Source organism: Macaca fascicularis, chromosome 18, assembly GCF_037993035.2.
Source record: "Macaca fascicularis isolate 582-1 chromosome 18, T2T-MFA8v1.1".
NCBI lineage: Eukaryota > Metazoa > Chordata > Mammalia > Primates > Cercopithecidae > Macaca > Macaca fascicularis.
In genome coordinates, this window is record NC_088392.1 from 71,740,990 (window position 1) to 71,762,425 (window position 21,436).

The window sequence follows — 21,436 nt, forward strand, 5'->3', positions numbered from 1 at the left end:
TCTTCTTATCTTTAGTTCTGAGGCCAGGTCAGGAGTGTTAGGGTGAAAGCAAGGACAAACTTTCAGAGGCACCCTGATCCCAGAAGTCCCAGAGCATCTAGAGTTTCGAGCCACATGAACCCCCAACAAGCAAGATTTACCCTGGCTCAGATATGAAAATAAGTGGGGCACTGAATCCTATAAGCAGACAGGCAGGAGCCAAGGACCCAGTGGAGCTGAGTTTATAGTTTTAGTAAAGTTTAGGACAGTTTCAGTTTATAGTAACAGTGAAGTTGGTCTTATCAGGCAGGGGGGAAGGAGACTGGAAATACATAGACTCCAGAGGTCAAGAAAAATAATGGGGTACAGAAAAAATATTTAAAGAAATAATGATGAAAAATTTCCAAATCTGATGAAAACTACAAACTCACAGATTAGAGAAACCTGCAAACCCTAAGCACAAGATATATGAAGAAAACTACGCAATGCATATCATAATCAAACGGTAAAAACTAGTGATAAAGAGAATATATTAAAAGCAGAGAAGACACATTATATATTGAGGAACAAAAATAAGAATAAAAGCAATCATTCTTGTAGTGTAGATCTGCATTATGCTGGACAAAGCTCTTTTTTTTTTTTTTTTTTTTTTGAGACGGAGTCTTGCTCTGTCACCCAGGCTGGAGTGCAGTGGCGCAATCTCGGCTCACTGCAAGCTCCGCCTCCCGGGTTCATGCCATTCTTCTGCCTCAGCCTCCAGAGTAGCTGGGACTACAGGCGCCCGCCACTGCGCCCGGCTAATTTTTTTTCTATTTTTAGTAGAGACGGGGTTTCACCATGGTCTCGATCTCCTGACCTTGTGATCCGCCCGCCTCGGCCTTCCAAAGTGCTGGGATTACAGGCGTGAGCCACCGCGCCCGGCCAAAGCTCTTAAAGTACTGAGAGAAAAAACTGTCAACCTAGAATTCTATACTTAGTGAAGATATAGTTCAAGAATGAAGGTAAAATAGAGGGTTTTTTTCACATAACAAAGGATAAAATACCAGCACTACAAGAAATGTTCAAGGAAGTGCTTCGGGTGAAAAGAAAATCATATCAAATGGAAATCTGGATTTATACAAAGAAATGAAAAGCAACGGAAATGATAAAAATGTGAGTGAATAAAACCTTTTTTCTTACATTTTATATCTCTGAAAGATAATTGACTACAGTCAAAATAATAATATCATATTATGTAGTTTACAATAATATGCAAATAAAATGTAAGAGTGGGCAATGGAATAATACTGTCGCAGGCCAGGCACGATGCCTCATGCCTGTAATCCAGACAGTTTGAGAGGCCAAGGCAAGTGAATTGCTTGAGCTCAGGAGTTTGAGACCAGCCTGGGCAACTTGGTGAAACCCCATCTCTACAAAAAATACAAAAATTAGCCAGGTATGGTGGTATGTACCTACAGCCCCAGCTACTTGGGAGGCTGAGATGGGAGAACTGCTTGAGCCCAAGAAGTTGAGGCTGCAGTGAGCCATGGTCATGCCACTGCACTCCAGCCTGGGCAACAGAGAGAGACCCTGTCTAAAAAAAAAAAAAAAAAAAAAAAAAGCACTGTTGTAAATTCTTACACTACATGTGAAGTAATATAATATTACTGGAAGGTAGACTATGAAAAGTCAGGTCAGGACAAAGGAGGTAAAACACGAATATCAGGAATGAGAGAGGTGACACCACTACAAATTCTGCAGATATTAAAAGGATAATAAGAAAATATGAACAACTTTATGAATGAATAAGTTTCTTGAAAGATGAAAACTATTAAATTTTACTCAAGAAAAAGTAATAACCTGAATAGTCCTAAATTTATTTTAAAAATTGAATTTGCAGTGTAAAAGCTTCCCACAACAAAACAAAACAAACAAACCAAAAAACAAACCTCCAGGCCTAGATGGCTTCACTGGTAAATTATACTAAATGTTTAATAAAAAAAAAATAGAAGTCCACACAAGCTCTTTTGAAAAATTAAAATAATGGGAACACTTTCCACTCATTACCCTAATACCAAAACCAAGCCAAGACTTTACTAGAAAAACCACAGACCAATATCTTTTATGAATATAGATGCAAGAATTCCTTAAAAAGTTTTTAGCAAATAAACTCCAGCAATGTATAACACAGCATAACATAGTGACATTCAACCCAAGACTGTGAGGTTTAGTTTGCGTCACTTACTTTATTTAGGTTTAATAATCTAAAATTAATCAATGCAATTCAACATGTTAAGTGGAAAAATAAAAATCATATGATCTTCTCAATAGAAACAGGAAAAGCATTTGACAAAATCCAACGCGTTTCCCTAATATAAACTCTCAGAAAACCAGGAGTATAAGAAATTTTTCTCAACTGGATAAAGGATATCTATACAAAACCTACACTTAATGTTATACTTAATGGTGACAGCCTGAATGCTTTCCCCCTGAGATCAGGAAAAGGCAAAGATGACCAGTCTACCACTTCTATTCAACATTGTACTAAAGGTTCTAGATGGAGCAATAAGGAAAGAAAAAGAAATAAGAGGTATCCAGATTGAAAAGGAAGCCATTAATTTATCTTTATTTATAGATGGCATAATCCTGTAATAGAAAATCCATAATAAATTTCATAAAAAACCCTAACGTTTGTGAGAATTAATAAATTAGTTCAGCAAGGATGCAGGACACAAAATCAATATACAAAAATCAATTGGGGTTCTTTCTAATAGCATCAAAAACAAATTAAAGTAAAAAGCAATACCATCTACAGCATCATCAGAAATCTGAAATACGTGAGAGTAAATCTATAAAAATGTGCAGGACCTGCACACTAAAACTACTAAGGTGAGAGAAATGAAAGCAAAGCTGAATGAATGGAGATACAGGCTATGTTCATAAATCAAAAGACTCAATACTGTTCAGTTGAAATCCCAGCATGTGTTTTGTAGAAGTTGATAAGCTGATTTTAAAATTTATATAGAAATGTAAAGACAGAATAGCTGAAACAACTTTGGGAGGAAAAAAACCAACATAAGATTAGAGGACTTGTACTGATTTTAAGATGCTAAAGTTTATATGTCAAATAAAATGAAACTCAGAAAAGCCGTAGTAATAAAGACAGTATGATATTGATAGAGGGGAAAGAAAATTGACCAATAGAGATTCCAGAAATTGATCCACAAATACGTAATAAATTGAATTTGACAATGGTGCCAAGACAAATTTGTTGGGTAAAGAATAATCTTTTCAATAGATATTGCTGAAATAATTTAATAGCCATATGCAAGTATGAATGATAGTAGTAACTGAGACCCTTACTTCTTGTAACATAGAAAAAATTAATTTTAAATGCGTCACAGAGTGAAATGTAAAAACGAACGCTATAACATTTCCAGTGGGAAAAAAACAGGAAGAATACCTGGATTTGACAAAGATGCCCAATGTCACAAAAACTGGCAAATTAACACATGAAAAGATGCTCAACATTATCAATAAAATGCAAATCAAAGCCACAAAGAAATATCACTATGAACCCACTAGAATGGCTAAAATTAGAAAGACTGGCCACACTAAGTCCTAGTGACAAAGCGGGAGCAACTGGAATTCTCATGTGGTGCTGGTGGGAATGGAACACGGTACGATCATTTCAGAAAACAGTTGGCAGTTCCTTTAAAAATTAAGCATACACTTACCACATAACACATCCATTCAACTCCTAGGTATTTACGCACGATATAAATGAAAGCATATGTCCACAGAAACAGTTAAGAATGTTCATAGAAGCTTTCAACAGTGAATGGATAAATACATTGGAATGAATTGATACACACACCAATGTAGATAAATCTCAAAATAATTATGCTGAGTAAAGAAAAACAGACAAAAATGAACACGATTCAATTGATCTACAATTGTGGACAACATAAACTACAGTGACAGAAAGCAGATCAGTGATGGCTGGAGATGGGGAGACATGAAAGGGAGGAATTACAAAGGGGAAGGGGAAATTTTAGGGGTGATAAATATGTTCATTATTTTGAAAATGGTGATGGTTTCACGGGTATATACACGTGTAAAATTTATCAAATTGTACATGTTACATATTTGCAGTATATTGTATGATAATTACATCTTAATAAAGCTTTGAAAATAAAATGGGATTCTCTGACTTAAGTTACTTACAATCTCCATATATTTTAGAATGTTCTTCCCAAAACATCTTAAGCAATACACACGGCACCCTCTACAACAAAAGCCAAACTGCTTAGCAAAACATCAGCAATAGTATCTGGGGCAACCAGACTTCTTACCTGAAGGTTCTTCTTCAGTAACAATGATCTGTCCAGTCCAGGGTGCTGAGGGGCGACCTGAACAAAGACAAATAGAAGAATTACAAACGTTCACAAGTGTGCAATTTATCAGCTGCACTGATGAGTTGGGGAAGTGGCCAGATTAGTCACAACTGGGGTTGTTACTAGTAGACTTCTGTGTTTTCCCATGAATGGTATCAATCATGTAGAGGGCATTATGGGAAACACAGCCCCTGTCCTCAAGGTACTCATAATCTCCTGGAGCCTGGAATCTGCCTGGACTGGCTGCGTGGACCTTTCTGGAACTGTACTGGCACAAGCTAGGTAAGTAACCTGTGTTCATTTAACTGTTCAATATGAATCTCCTGGAACAGGTAGGCTTGCTCATCCCCTCTGAAGAGATAGCATGCGTTTGGGAGAAACATTTCCAGAAAATTGTAAGTCCAGTAGTTATTTATCTGTCATAATAAGATGAAAGAGGAGAGGGAGTGCTGATCCTGCAGTAAAGCTCAGCAAAGCAAATCTTTCCCATTACATTTTGAAAAACATTATCTCCAAAGGAAATCAGTTGAGATCCTGAGCAAGGAAAATGAATGATACGGGTACAAAGTTAAAGAGGAAATTTCACTTGTATGATCCCATAAACATCAGAAAGAGAGAGTGGTTCTACTCTTGCATTAACCAGGGGACTTTCTGTCAGAGTTTGTGCAAAAACGGAAAGGCGGTGAAGAAGATAACTTATTTTCAATTCAAACAAATCTTATTTTGATTAGAATTGATAAAAGAGGAGAAAACAAATGTATGAGATGGAATTTGCAAGTTCAGAAAAGAGGGCAGGAAGTCAGAGGGTTGGTGAAAAGTGACTGAAGAGCAATCAAGGAGCCTGATGGGACACGGTTGCTGGGGAAATGGTAATATTATTATTATCATTTTGAGATGGAGTCTCGCCGTCGCCCAGGCTGGAGTGCAGTGGCGTGATCTTGGCTCACTGCAACCTCTGCCTCCCAGGTTCAAATGATTCTTCTGCCTCAGCCTTCCAAGTAGCTGGGATTACAGGTGCCTGCCACCACGCCTGGATAATTTTTTGTATTTTTAGTAGAGATGGGGTTTCGCCATGTTGGCCAGGCTGGTCACGAACTCCTGACCTCAGGTGATCCACCCACCTCGGCCTCCCAGAGTGCTGAGATTACAGGTGTGAGCCACCACAACCAGTCAGTGACTTTATTTTAATTAGACTTTTATGATGCCACTACATGTACTGAAGGTAAAGAATAACACTGTGATGGAGCATAGACCAGCAGTCCTCTACAAAGGTGATTTTGCCCCTCAGGTGATATTTGGTAGTGTCTCCATGACACTGCTGGTATCTAGTGGTTAGAGACAAGGGATGTTGCTCAGCCTCCGGCAATGAACAGGACACCCCCAGCCACCTCCCGCAACGACAAAGAATTACTGGCCTAAAATGCCAGTAGGGCCAAGGTTGAGAAGCCTGGCATAAGACTGAAATGTTACTATCCAACACTTCTCGTAATGTCATTTTATGTTCCCTATTGTTGGAGACGCCATATGGGTTTCCATGAAACAAGTATAGGGCATGATTCATGTACCATGGTTTTGACATTAAGACTTGGAGACTAAATTTATTAAAAGATTATTATTATTGTTATTATTGAGACAGGGTCTCACTCTGTTGCCCAGGCTGGAGTGCAATGGTGTGATCACAGCTCACTGCAGCCTTGACCTCCTGGACTCTAGCAATCCTCGCACCTCAGCCTCCTAAGTAGCTGGGACTTACAGGTGTATGCTACCATGCCTGGCTTTTTTTTTTTTTTTTTTTTGTAAAGATGGGGTCTTTCTATGTTGCCGGGGCTGCTCTCAGAACTCCTAGGCTCAAGCAATCCTCCCATCTTTGCCAAGTGCTGGGATTACAGGTGTGAGCCACCACGCCTGGCCTGAAAAGATGATTTTTGACAGTCTAATATGAGAACTCAAACCTAGATTAGACATAATGTTGTCTATCTGTTTTTCCTTTGATATAGAGAGACGTACTGTGCTGAGATATTAGTGCTCTAAGGGAGGACTCCAAGGTAAAGAAATAGACCTAGAGGCAGAAAAAAAAATTATTTTTGGAATGTATAATAATGGGAATAAGAATGTTCTCCAGGCTCTTTGCTTTCATACTTCATTCCACACACAATGCCTGGAACTCAGTTTAACAATATAAATGTTTCTGAATAAGATAAAATAAAATAAAATAAAATAAAATAAAATAAAATAAAATAAAATAAAACCCTTAAGAGAATGACTAAGGCAAAGTTTTTGGGGGATTTTTCCCCCTCGGATTTTCTGATGAAAAAAGGATTTCTTGTTCTTGTCTCCCTCTAGTGGAAGGGAGAGGAACAACCTTGCAATGAAGCTGATTCTTGCAGTCATTTTAAAAAGGTTTAGGGAAGGTCCTGAAAAATGAAAAGTGCTTACTTTTAAGTCTAGCTTTCTCAGCTGGATCCAGAGCAGCCACGGGCTCGGAAACTCGAGATGGGAAACCTATTCCCGTTTTATTCACAGCTCGAACTCGGAAGATATAGGAACGACCTTCGATCAATCCAGTGACAGGAAAACGAGCAAACTTCACAGGTGTGTCATTGCACTGCGACCAGTTATCTGTGCCCACCTCACACCTAAAGGAATGAGCATGATTGACAAAACTAGTAAAAGAAGTATGGCTTAATGAATATCTCCAGAGCTGCAAAATCACCCAGTTGTTTCAGATCTCCCAGTAAAACATCCAAGTCAGGCGTGGCTCGCTAGCTGCTGAACTGCAGGCACCCAGTTTCACTCAAATGCACTGTGTCTTCTTTACCAAGAGGAAAGAAGCCTCAGATCCTTCCTGAACGCATAAAAGGCAGGCATCTGAGGGGTCTTGTGTACAAAGCAGAGGGGTTTGGGGGCTGCTGGGCTAAGCAGATAAATATACCCAATCTTAGCACTGGAGAGGACCCCCAAACATCCCCCCGGCGGATGCCTTCAATTCTACCATTAGTGACTTCTCTGTCTTCCTTAGGTATTTCCTTTGAAAAACAGAGATATTATTGAGAAAACTGGCGTCGTAAAAGATAGCTATTTGCACTGTAGTTTGGAGACTAGTTCACCATATTTTCTCACTTGATGGTCATTACATCCTGTATAGAGGGTAAGGAGGTTATTGTGGAGATGTTTGTTTCTTTAACTGAAGAGACTGATGAGAGGTGGGGAGATGCCCAGGCCTGGCAGGGGCAGATTGAGTAGGTACTTGGAAACACTGATTTCTAATTGAGTGCTTTTACAGCAGTTGGTACCTGGGGATGGAGTGGGTCACTCCCAGCAGACAAATGTGACAACTCTTATCATGCTGTTGGCCTGATCAACGAAGCTTTAGGGGCTCAACATGTGACTAAATTTTACAGCATTAGGATTAAGCAACTCTTACCTTTTTTATGAGCAGAGTGCTGCACTTTTAGTTCATATCATTTCCCCAACATGGGCTCTATGTCCAAAATGTATAATTCCCAAATGATTCTCAGGGGCCTGGGGGCTGCCAGTGGCAGGACAGAGGCGGCTGGTGTGGGAAGTTTATCTCCCCTCCTCACAATCACCTTCCTCTCTTTGATATAGACAATAGACAATTTCCTTGCGTAAAGTGGAATAGACAACTTCCTCCCTTTCCTTATGTAAAGTGTTGTCTGTCAAACGTGGCTTCGATCCCTGCCTTCCATCCACTTCCCCTAATCCTCCTTGGTAGAAATTCTGGAGCTGCTAGGATTTTGGGGAGGTGGGGCGGTGGCAGAAGCCGATAGGGCCAGGACAATTCTTCAAACTACACCTGTCTCCAGAGATTCTGCCAGGACTCAGCCTCTTCTCTGTGCGATACTGTGGTGACCCAGTGACACTAGAGGATCCTTCCTAACCTCATGTGGGCAGAAAGAAAGGCGGGACTCACGGCTCCTGACACTGTCCGCAGCACGTTGGAGCAGAAAGAACACAAACCTACAGCCAGGCTCCCAGCTGAATTCTAGTTCTGCTACTTCTTACCCGCGTGATCTTGGGCGAGTTAGTGCTTCCTCACTGATATGTGGTCTTGGGCCTCATTTCCTACTTGAAATAAAAGCAACGACCTCACAGGGTGGTTATGGGTTAGTGGTTAATATATGCGAAGTGTTTAGAACAATGCCATGCACACAGTAAATGCCTAATAAATCATAGCCACAAGGTGGGTATTTTCATTACGACTAAGGCCAGAGGAGAACAAAATGTACTGATTGTCCCTGGCCTTTCACTGGTCAAAGTGTAAAAATCCCTTGGAAATGTGCCAAAGACAATAAAGCACAAAAAAGAATATATCTAAACCTTCACAATTCATCACTACTAAATGATGAAATGTTGTGGAAGCATTTTTTCACATGGATGGTTAAATAGTATATAATTTATTAGAAATATTTCTTACAAATAGTTCTGAGCACAATCGCCTGTATTTATGTACTGCGAGGTTCAACGCACCCTTGGTGCAAACTCATTGTGCTAATACGACACACATTGTCCGTCTCTAGTGATTTCTACAATGAGGTTTCATTACTCAAAAATGAAAAGAGAATTGGAGCAATGATCTGAATAGAAACCAAGTCAGAGAACAATGTTATTTAGGCCAATAATCTAAACTTGCTGTCTGTATTGTCCAAACTCATGTCATAATTAATGTGTAAAGCCCAATTACTATAAATATCAGAGCCTCTAAAGTTTTGGAGAATGTAGACACCACTTGTAGATAGTGCATAATTTGCTACTATTGATTTTTTGTTGTTACTTCTTTGTATAACTTGGAAACACATCCTGAGGTAGAAATAAGACTTTGGTAGTATTACCAAAGTAAATATTCTTAAATTATTGACATATTAGGAATATAGACATTAACTATGCTGAATTCCAATTATTTCATTTCCAAGGTGGCCTCTATGAGGTCTACAAATTCATAACATTCTTGCCAAATTAGTGACATAAGCTGGTAGCCAAATTCAAAAAAATTCATCTTTGGAATTTAGGTAAATAATTAATTCATTTTTGGAACTTTTACCTAAATTCCAAAGAAGGATTTTTTGAATTTGACTACCAGCTCATGTCACTAATTTGGCAAGAATGCTATGAATTTGTAGACCTAATAGAGACCTAACAGAGGCCATCTTATAAATGAAATATATATATATATACACACACACACCCCTATTTACCTAAGTTCCAAAGATGAATTTTGTGACACTATGATATGAGCTGTCACATTTGTCTGCTGGGAATGACCCACTCCATCTGCAGGTACTAACTGCTGTAAAAGTACTCAATTAGAAATCGGTGTTTCCAAGTACCTACTCAACATACACACACACACACACACACACACAGAGGTACTTATAATGGGTATATATACCCATTTTATATATATATACATATATGTAGGACCATTATATGTATGTGTGTCTATGTATGTGTACGTATGTGTACATCTATACACACACAGAGAAAGAGAGAGCGAGAGACTGAGACAGAGACAAATAGAGAAAAAGAAAGATGAAGAGAGATACAGAAATAGAAACAGAGAGGAAGGCCAGAAAAGAAAATATTTCCCCTAGAAATGATGGGAGAAATCAAGACTGCATCTCTATGACCAAATAACTGTAACTGATATTAGCCTAAGCACTAACTTGTCAATAAAATATCCGAGAATAGGACTCCCTCCATCGACAGCTGGCTGTTTCCAAGAGATGATGATATAATCTTTGTTGGCCTCCAAGCACTTCACATCCAAGGGAGCAGCTGGGGCTCCTTCAATCTCTGCATCAGCATCTGTGGAGAGAGAAGGATCCCATTAACCCTCTCAGACATGCTGTCAGCTCGGCAGGCGGAGGTCTCAGTGCACACGCTTCTTACCACATCATCACAGTGGCTCCATCTTTGGCCCCAACACAGCAAGCATCAAATCTTGCTATTTGTTGACCAACATGTGTGTTTTTCACCTTCGGCAGGAAGAACATTGGGTCAGAAAATAGAAAGTGCTCTGAAAAGAACCCATGACCTTTGTCTCATGGTCCTTCCAGCCCAAAATGTTCCAAAAGAAAATTAATATAGAGATGCTGAAGATTGCATTCAGACAAGTCAGTTGTGCCAGAAAGTCAGTTCTCATGACATTGATTGTGCAATGTTGCTAAGAAAAAACTAAGAAAGGCCCCCAAGAGGGACAAATGCCCCTTCTGGAGGCATCCGCAAGAAAATACGAGTCATAGAGCTTCGCCAGTCATAGGCAAGACACTACCATTTTGAAAGAGAAAACATTTGTTTTAATCAAATGATTGTCACCAAACTGAAGACACTTAGGGAAAGAACTCCAATGCAATACTCACATCTGAGCTTAGTTTATCTGAGTTTAGTAAAAGTCCAGGATAATACAAGAAACAGTACAATCCTTTTTTATGAAATGGGATCCCCTGACCACGCAGCCCCTCACAGCTAAATTAGTGAATCAGGGCTGTTTATAGGAGGGAGAAAAGGGGGAACGAAAATATTCAGTTAGCAACCTTTTAAGTGAGAATAATTAAGACAAGAGGCAGGGTCCCTGGGGGCGGAGGCCCACATTTGCCAATTCCTCCTGGCATTTGACCAACGCTTTCATAAACGGAGTTAGTAGAAGAGGGCGAGACATGCGGGAGCCACTCACTCAAGGGAAAGCACCCATGTCAACCAAACAAACACTTTCTTTTCCTATGATCTACATTCTGTAACTCTTATGAGTTACAAGGACATTTGATAACAGCAGAAATATTTGTCTACTGCATTTAATAGGTTTGCATTACCTGTGAAGAGCTCAAGCCACTTGGGTTTTGAACATTCTGTCTCTTGCTCTGTGAACCAGCAGGAAAGCGTCTAGGCAAATATCTCCTGCAGAAGTGCTATAGGAGAATGTAACTAAATCATTGTGCCTAAAACTTAATGCAGAATCTCTGCGTGGCACTCAATGGGAAACGAGCATTTTGATGAGGAGACACGTCTTTCCTTCCAGACTTTCAGAGCACTAGATGGCAGAGGGTGGTGCTGCTGATGACAAAGGCAGAGCAGAGCTGCAGAGGAGGTGGGGATGCTGAGGCTGACATGCTTGGGCTGCAAAAAAGGCATTGCTAGAAAGCCACTCAGCTACAAGGGGGACAGCTGGCAACCTCTAGCCATGTCCTTTGCTAATGGCCTATAGCACAACAACCAGCAGCCCCTGAATTGATAGAGCAGAGTTTAGTGAGCTGGGCATCCATGGCTTAGCTGCACGATGGCAGGAATACGCTGTTGTGGAGCCTGGCAGACAGCGGGCATTCAGGGAGCCATTGTTCAGCATTTGTATAGCATTGCTTGGAACTGAGGTGGGCTTGACAATCTTCCAAGTTACTCAGGCATTCATTTGCTCATTCATTCGTTCATTCATTCAGTGCTCTTCTAGGTGTTAACTGCAAAAGTTAAAAAATAAGGATCCTAACTGGGTGCCGTGGCTCATGCCATGGGAGGCTGAGGCAGGTAGATCACTTGAGCCTAGGAATTCAAGACCAGCCTGGGCAACATGGTGAGATCCTGTTTCTATGCATTAAAAAAAAAATAGCCAGGTATGAAAGTGCGGGCCTGTGTTTCCAGTTACTTGAGAGGCTGACAGAAGAAGATTGTTTGAGTCTGGGAGGTAGAGGCTGCAGTGAGCTATGATCGCACCACTACACTCCAGCCTGGGTGACAAAGTAAGACCTTGTCCCCAAATAATAATAATAATAATAATAATAATAATAACCTTCTTTTTCTCAAGAAGCTACAATATAGTGTGAGAAGCAAAACATACTTGAGATGACAAGCGACAACTGTGAAGCAAGGAATCACAGTATTTGGCTTCTAGCAGCTGCTACACAGTGTGGGGCCCACAGCACCCTTCAGACAACATTAATCCTCTTCTATGCCTCTGCCCTTCCCTCTCCCAGCCCTCCAAATAGCCAAACTTTTGTAAGTTTGATTATTAGGTCAAAGATTAGCTTACTACTCTTTATATTTTGACCTCTGACACAGACTATTAAAAACTTTTTGCAAAATGTAAGTAATTCTATTGTCTTTATTGTAAAAGTATTATATATATTTTATGTGAACTGTATGATAATCAAAAAATATGTTAAAATCCCTTTTTTATAACCCAGAGATAACTACTATTAACATATTGGCCTAAATCTTTCTAGACTTTCTTCTACATTTATAAACTCAGAAATGATTATTTTTGAAACAAAGTGATCTTACTATGTAGTTTCATGTAAGCTGTTTTTTCTTGATATATTTCCATATCAATACATGTGGGTAGACACTGGTTTTCATTGCTGTGTGGTATGTCATTGTTTCATGGAGCATCTATTATACTTTATTCTATAACTTGCATATTGGTGAATATCTATATTTCTTTCAATTTTCCTCCAAACGTTTTTTTCACCTCTGTCCACTTAGCTCTTAGAACTAGAATTGTTGGAAATGTGTGTTTTTGATATTTAGTGGCAAAGACCCTGAGAAAAGTTAAACCAATTTATACTCACCAGCCACTGTAGCAGTGTTGTTCCTCCTTTACCCCAGTGGATTTTAAAAAATGTTAAATCTTTTCAATATTTTAGGAAAAATAATCTCATTTCAATTTTCTTTTTTTTCTTTCTTTTTTTTTTTTTTTTTTTGAGATAGGGTCTCACTCTGTTGCCCAGGCTGGAGTGCAGTAAGGCAATCATAGTTCACTGTGGCTTTGACCTCCCAGACTCAAGCTCTCCTACCTCTTCAGCCTCCCAAGTAGCTAGGGCTATAGGCATACTCCACTATGCCCAACTAATTTTTTAATTTTTTGTAGAGACAGGGTCTCACTATGTTGCCCGGGCTGGTCTTGAACTCCTGGGCTCAAGTGATCCTCCCACCTGGGCCTCCCAAAGTGCTGGGATTACAGGCGTGAGCCACTGTGCCCAGCCTCATATGAATTTTCATTGATTTGATTACTAATGAAAATTTTTTCATATACCTATTTGCCATTTTCAATTCTTCTTTCATGACATTTTAATGACATCCTTTATCACTTTATTATTTCTCTATCTCTTTCTCTCTGCATGAGAGAGAGCGAGAGAGAGATTGTGTGAAAAAAAAGAAAAGAGAAAGAGAAGGAAAGAATACATCAAAACCTCAAAGAATACGTAATAAAATGATAACACTGGATGCCTGTGGGTGGTAGACTTATGGATGGCTTTACTTTTTATTTGTTAAATTTATATTATCTATTTTTTCACAATGAACACATATTATCTGTGTAATAAAATCTTGGCCAAATGTGTACAGCTCTTTACAATGTGTTTCTGCAGACATATGGTGCTTTATACACTGATCATTCTGGTGTGGAAGCTATTTTCTAAGCTGCAAGAATATCAGAGCTCCAAAACAATGCCCTGAAGTGACCTCGTGCAGCTCAATGAATACAAAGTTTAAAAAATACATATATTATTTAAACAATGGAAGTTTCTTACAAAGTTAAACACAAATTACCTAGCAATTCCACTTGTAGGTAGGTACCCAAGAGAAATGAAGATATAGGCCTATAAATATGAACACAAATGTTTATAATAACCAAAGAGTAAAAACGATCACACTCTCCATCAGTGGGTGAACGTACAGGCAAAAGGATGCATATCCATGTATTGGAATGCAATTTAATAAGAAAAAGGAATAATAGGTGTTACAACATGAATGAACCTCAAAACACGTAAAGCCAAAGAAGGCCGACATAAAAAACCATAGAGATCCAGAAATGTCCAGAAAGACAAATCTATAGAGATAGAAAGTGAATTAGTAGTTGCAGGAGGCTAGACTGGGTATGGAAGAGGGAAGTAGGGAGGAGAAATCTTTTTGGGTTGATGTAAATTTTCTTTCTTTTCCTTCCTTCCCTTCCTTCTCTCCTTCCTTCCTTCCTTCCCTACCTGCCTGTCTTCCTTCCCTCTCTCCCTCTCTTTTTCTTCCCTTCTTTTTCCCTTCTTCTCTTCTTCTTCTTCTTCTTGTTCTTCTTCTTCCTCTTCTTCTTCTTATTCATCTTCTTCTTCTCCTCCTCCTCCTCTTCTTCCTCCTCCTCCTCCTCCTCCTTCTTCCTTTCCCTTCCTTTCCCTTCCCTGCCGCCTTTTCTTCTTCTCTCTGACTTTCTTTTCTTTTTTCTTTTTGAGACAGGGTCTCATTCTGCCACCCAGGCTGGAGTGCAGTGGTGCAATCACCACTCATCGCAGCCTCGACCTCCTGGACTCAAGCAATCCTCCCACCTCAGCCTCCTGAGTAGCTGGGACCACAGGCATGCACCACGCCCAGCTAATTGTTTTCAGTTTTTGTAGAGATGGGGTCTTGCTATGTTGCCCAGGCTGGTCTCAAACTCCTGGGCTCAAGAGATCCTCCTTTCTTGGCCTCCCAAAGTGCTGGGATTACAGGCGTGAGCCATTGTACCTGGTCAAAATTTTCTAAAAGTGGAGTGTGGGTAATGGTTGTCTAACTCTGTAAATAAACTAAAAAGCACCAAATTGTAATTTAGCATGAGTGAACTTTATGGCATGTAAATTATATCTCAAAAATATGTTTTTAAAAACCTAATATATATCATTTAAAATAAATTTATAAGTGAAATCTTTCTCTAAAGATTGTAAAATTCACAATGCAATTCTGAAATTTACCTTTCCAATTTTGTCTTTTCCATTTATCTTTTCAATTCTCTCACATCAACCTCTGACAAACTGAGAATCTTTCCATTTCCTTAATTTGTGGATTTGAAAGCTGGCTTGAGTGTAAATTTTAAATTGGAACACCTTTGCCTCATCCATAGTTAGTAACGTGAAGTCTGGCCTAAACCTGGCAAAGAGGCACCTTTCTGGGTGTGGGCACTGAGAAATGCTGAGGAACCCTAGGCTAGGTCAGAGTTCCCAGAAAAAGTTCACGAAGGAAGGAGCGTGACAAAGATTTTTGGAATAGCCAGCAATGTTCTCTGGCTCTGGTAAAACAACGGAAAGCGGAAGCAAAGACTTAGCTTAGTTCATCCTCATCTAGCCAGGTTTATCCTGGCGATTTGGCTAAATGAACACACTTGCTAATTGCAGTGTGTCGGTTCTCACTGAGATTTTCCCAGAAGGCCAGCTCCTGTCTTCCCTGACAATACAGACTTTTTCATGATGCCTCTGTGGCGGAGAACGCCTGACACGCTTTTCAGATGTTATAGATATTCAGATATCTGTACCAGCTGCCGGTCTGGGACAGAATTCAATGATCATTTGTATTGTTCAATGCTGATGTGGTATGGCCTAACTGTCCCCAGTAATCATTCTTCCGGTTTCCTTTTAGTACTAGGACCCCTGAGCGTTAGCAGAAAACATGGCTGGCTAACAAGAGACTGTACATCCCAGCTCCCCGCACTGTGAAGTGTCTGCATGTGCTAAGTGTGCACCAAGCAGAAGTGATGAGTGCAATTCGGCCTCTGCCCCTCCACTCCCTTTCTTTCCCCTCCCCAGAGGCTGGGATGGGAACCTGGGACAGTACCCCAGGCACGGTGCAATAACAACATAGAGGGGACCTGGGAAGAGGCGTCAGGATCATACCCAACTTTCACATAGAGGAGAGAAACAAACCTTTTGTTATTTCATTTCAGCAGCTTAGTCTAGATCCTAATTAAAATCCTGGGTTAGCCATTGGAAGATCTACAACCTAGTTCCACTTCTGCTTCTAATTAACTGAAGTTTTTGGTAAATTACTGTACTTTTTTGAACCTCAGTTTCTGCATCTTAAAATTAAGGGGTTGTACTAGGATGAGAAGTCTAATATTTTTTGAGTCATCAACCCCTTTGACAAGCCGGTAAAGCCTAGAGGTCCTTCTGAGAGTAATGCATTTAAACACATAAAATAAAATGTATGTGATTACCAAAAAAACTAATTATATTGAAATACAGTTCTAATCGCAGACCCTTTGGAAGTCTGTGGATCCCAGCTGAGCACTCGAAACGTTTATGAGTTTATGATGCTATTTAGCGCATGACAGATAAAAATGAGCTAGTCTACCTGCATTGTTTCTATTTTAAATTTTCTCTACATTATGATGCTTTAACATCTTAGACACCTTTCTGACTAAGGAGGGCCTGCCTTCCTGAGGCGAGCCAATTCTTAGGGCCCAGAGGGGAGCATGACTGATATGCAAACTAACCACTTCAGCCACACCTCCTTTATCTGGCCTGTGAACCCAAGAACCAATATTGCTCTGCCTTAATCATCCCTGGGGCCAGGTACCAGGCAAGCAGGGACCACACCTGTAACTTACAACCTACTGAAATTATTTGAACTAGCCAATCCTAACTTGTTAATTGCCCTACTTTCCTTTCCCAAGGAAACTCCAACAAAGGCCTTGGTCTAGGCACTCCTTTGCTCCTCTTGCCCCTTCTGACTCATGACTGACACTGGCACTTTCCCATGTGGCCCTGCTGTTCCTGTTCTAGGACCTGTGAGTATCATACACGTTGTTTTCTTGTGCCTCTCCTGGATCTCTTCTTATGACTGCATCTGACTAATCATCCCGTAAGAAAACACAGACCACCACCTGGTGGCGTAAAAGTGCTAATGGTCTTCCAAAGTGCTGGGATCCCATGGAGGAATCATATTCCACGTGTACATACCCAATCCATTTAAGACACCACTGAAAAGGCCGGGCGCAGTAGCGCAGGCCTATAATCCCAGCACTTTGGGAGACCGAGGCAGGTGGATCATGAGGTCAGAAGATCGAGACCATTCTGGCTAACACGGTGAAACCCCGTCTCTACTAAAAATACAAAAAATTAGCTGGGCGTGGTGGTTGGCACCTGTAGTCCCAGCTACTCAGGAGGCTGAGGCATGAGAATAGTGTGAATCCAGGAGGCGGAGCTTGCAGTGAGCCGAGATCGTGCCACTGTACTCCAGTCTGGGTGACTGAGCGAGACTCCCTCTCAAAAAAAAAAAACACTGAAAGAATAGAAAGACTCCTAAAGTCAACAATTATGGTTTGTCTCAAGAATTAAGCTGAAACTCCTTGCTTCCTAGTTCACCAAAACAGAGGCTATAAAGTTCAGTTATGGGCCAAGGGACCTGAAATGAAATAATAAATTTACTCTCTGAAATACATATTAAAGACCTACACCCAAAATAACAGATCCCTCTTCTGCAGCAGCTTCTTTAAACTGAGATGGCGGGTATCATTAGGATTTAGCATCTCCACCTGAACAGTCATAGGGACCTGTACTAGTGGCTCCCTGAAGATGAAGAAAGTCCTGATATTAATGATGGAAACATGGTCTGGAAAATGGTGACTTTTGAGTTGGTGCCCTCAGGGCTCACCTTTTAACTAGGTCTACTTTTTTTTTGCTTTTGTTTTGAGACAGGGTCTCACTCTGTCACCTAGGCTGGAGCACAGTGGCACAATCTCAGCCAACTGGAACTTCTGCCTGCCGGGCTCAAGCCATCCTCCCACTCCAGCCTCCCAAGTAGCTGAGACTACAAGCGTGCACCACCATGCCCAGCTAATATTTTGTAGAGATGAGATTTTACCATGTTGCCCAGGCTGGTCTCGAACTCCTGAGCTCAAGTGATCCACCCATCTCAGCTTCCCAAAGTGCTGGGATTACAGGCATGAGACATTGCACCCAGTCAGAATTTTGAAATGACTTTTCCATCATTATGAAACATGTTTGAACTGTTTTGTAATCAAAAACTGCTTTGGCTTCAGTGTACTAAATATTGTTAGGTGTTTGGTTTTTTGCTAGGACTTACCTCGAACAAAGACATAAGCACTATATTGTTCATAATATTCTCCCATCCGTACACGGATTGTATAGAGGCCTTCATCTTCTTTGTTGAGATGGGAAAATGTCAGTGTTGCCCGCTCTCCACTCCAAAGTGTTTGCACCCATTTCGATGGAGAAAGAGGTACTCCTAGAAACATTTTAAAAGTAAGCAAATTAACTTATTTTTATTACTTCCTTCTTGTATCCCCTCCATTCCTCTCCTTAGCCTCTTCTATATTGAAAGTGATTTAACTACTAGAGGAAGTCTCTAGGACTTTGAGCCATTCTGATACGTTTACATTGGTAAAAATACCGGACCAAAAGTAAGGGGATCAGGGGCAGACACATAATCTGCAGGGGCCTGGTGTAAAATTACATTACAAGCGCCTTGTTCTAAAAGCAGAGAAAAAGTGCAATTAAAGGTGCTAAAATATGTCTTATTCCTTTAAAAAATATTTTATTACTTACAAGAATATAATAGGGGTAATACAAGTTGCAAAAAATCATACTTTTGTGCCATAATTGTATATGCAATCAATAATAATACGTTACTAGTAGGGAGACCTTGATTGATAATAAGATATTGCTGGTCTGCTTTTCTGCAAATTCATTTATTAGTCATCAAAATTAATACTTTTAGCAACTTTATTTTAAATCAAATAATCAAAAGCAGTATCAGTCACTCTTTATAAATGCAAGCTCACGAATGAGTTTCCATAATTTTTTTAGAAAGACCTTTCTGCTGATGTAACTGTTACTGGGGCTGTTAAGGAAGTTATATAGGCTATGACAACATTGGGTTAACTTTCTGAGAAACTATTTCAAAATATAAATTTTAGTAATCTAGAACTGATGACTCCAGATTCTAGAATCTAGAATAAAGGGACAATCTGGAATCTAGAATAAAGGGGTAATTATTCTAAGAAGATTTAACTCTTCATATAAATCAGTTTCATGTAAATCTCAATTTAATTTTAAGTGTGAATTTATACAGTTTCCTTTTAATGCTTTGTCCAATATGGCTTTAACTTGTGGAGGTGATACTACAAGCCAAACATGATTTCATGATTTGTATAAAATTCAGGATGTCTGTTTATGTATTCCATTACTGTATCTTCAATTATAAGTGGTAATTTTTAAACTGTCTTCCTTGTTAATAGGCTCATCCAAAGTTTCATATGAAAATGTTCTTTTCCATCAAATGCTACCATCTTTAAATTTAACTTCTAATTCTAAGCCTCAAAACCAGAGATTTGAACCTCCTTGAAAAATTCTAATAACTGCCTTATGTGCCTTATTGCAGTGTCTACATGTACACTTTTATTTTATAATATTTGACTGACAAAGTTTACTGTCCTATCGCCAGCAGTTCCTGTCCCCATGCTCAGGCCAGGAGTTAATATTCGTGCAGATCCCACAGACCTGAGTTCTGGGGAAGGCCGGGCAAGCTGGCCCCACACTGTGTGTCCCTATGCTGCCTCCACGCCGAGCCCCTTCTCTCGTCTGCAGCCATGGGACCCATCACCACTGCTGCTGCTGCTGCTGGGGCCACCACCATTGCTAATTCCAGTCTGGCCCTAGGTCCTGGTCTCTGCCATCACCTTGGAATGCCATGGTGCCACAGACTGCCCCAAGCGCTCATGTGCACACCTGAACACCACGCCTGCTGCCTGGTGCTCACACTGTCCACTACCCACTGCTCACTGTGCCCGGGATCCCGCGCCTACATGGGTCTGAACTGCCATTGCCATATTTCCTCCTATCGTGTGCATGTGCCATAGTCCCATTGGACTCCATGTATAAAACACAAGGTCAAAGATAAAGTGATCACGAACTTCAAGAGGGTGACAGCAGAGCATTAAACGCAGGCCCAAAAAGTCAGCTCCGGAGAGGACCTATATTTCAGTCTGATCTCTTTCTATTTCAAGTCTTTTTTTTTTTTTTTTTTTTTTTTTAACTTTTATTTGAGGTGGCGTCTCGCTCTGTCACCCAGGCTAGAGTGCAGTGGTGTGAGCTCAGCTCATTGCAACCTCCGCCTCCTGGGTTCAAGCGATTATCATGCCTCAGCCTCCTGAGTAGCTGGGATTACAGGCATGCGCCACCACGCCTGGCTAATTTTTTTTTTCTTTTTTTCTTTTTTTTTTTTTTTTTTTACTAGAGATGGGGTTTTACCAGGTTGGCCAGGCTGGTCTCAAACTCCAGACCTCAAGTGATCTGCCCACCTCGGCCTCCCAAAATGCTGGGAACACGGGCCTGAGCCACCATGCCCAGCTCAGTCTGATCTCTTTCACTAATTATGTAACTTTCAGCAAATTACTTAACCTCTCTGTGCCTTTGTTTTTTTACCTGAACAAAATGGACTTTGAATAATAAATAGTAATACAAATAATAATAATAAAGTACCTTATAGGATAATACCGCAAAGCATTATCATTAACTATTTTTTCTTTCATTTTTCTGTATTTTTCCAAAATTTATTTTCTAAAACAATTAAACAGAAAAATTATATGATAATCTTACTAGTATCCTACTGTATGTGTCTGGAATTTTACAGTTTTTTAAGAGCTTTAAAATATAATCCTCTCTATAAATAAACATAGTGAAAACTTTAAGATAAATTAAAAGGGATGATGAAAGTCCCTAGGCCTTACTCATTGCTCTCTCCACAACACATTTTCTATTAGCTAGGAGCTAGCATTGGCCTCGCAGATAACTATGTATGTAGGGGCAAATTCAGTTTCTTAAATTTCAATGTTTTTTTCAATACCGAGGCATAAAGGGAGGCAGACAGGTCAGAGAAAGTACAAATTTTTGCATGAGGCTTTTTGTCTATATTAGACCTAATACAGACAATATAAAAGGAGGCACATGGTAGTGAAAAGATCTCCAGGCTTAGAGTAAACACCAGCAGGTCTGGAGGTCTCCTGTGGCAAGAATTTGACTGTGTGATTTGGGGTAATCCCTTATTCTCTTCAGACAGTTTCTATATCTTGGTCTATTCTATGAGATATTCTAGTATGGAAACTTAGTGTATTTGGACCTAAGATTTATTGTTATTTTATTTTATGTTTTTTATTTTGTTTTGTTTTGAGATGGAGTCCCGCTCTGTCACCTAGGCTGGAGTGCAATGGCGCAATCTTGGCTCGCTGCAACATCTGCCTTCTGAGTTCAAGCGATTCCCCTGCCTCAGCCACCCAAGTAGCTGGGACTACAGTTGTGTGCCACCACGCCCGGCTAATTTTT

The 21,436-nt window shown here is 40.1% G+C and overlaps 1 protein-coding gene across 10 annotated transcripts in view; it reads right to left on the reverse strand.

Annotated features, from left to right (window-relative positions):
• The window catches only part of MYOM1 (myomesin 1), a 179,609-nt gene that overhangs the window by 72,918 nt on the left and 85,255 nt on the right, over window positions 1–21,436 (reverse strand). For all 10 annotated transcript variants that reach the window (XM_005587098.5, XM_065534075.2, XM_065534071.2 and 7 more), the window contains 4 exons: window positions 18,180–18,341; window positions 10,040–10,181; window positions 6,792–6,991; window positions 4,314–4,370 (listed from right to left, as the gene is read on the reverse strand). In XM_005587098.5, coding sequence (XP_005587155.4) covers window positions 4,314–4,370; window positions 6,792–6,991; window positions 10,040–10,181; window positions 18,180–18,341 — 561 coding nt within the window. The remainder of the gene's footprint in view (window positions 1–4,313; window positions 4,371–6,791; window positions 6,992–10,039; window positions 10,182–18,179; window positions 18,342–21,436) is intronic.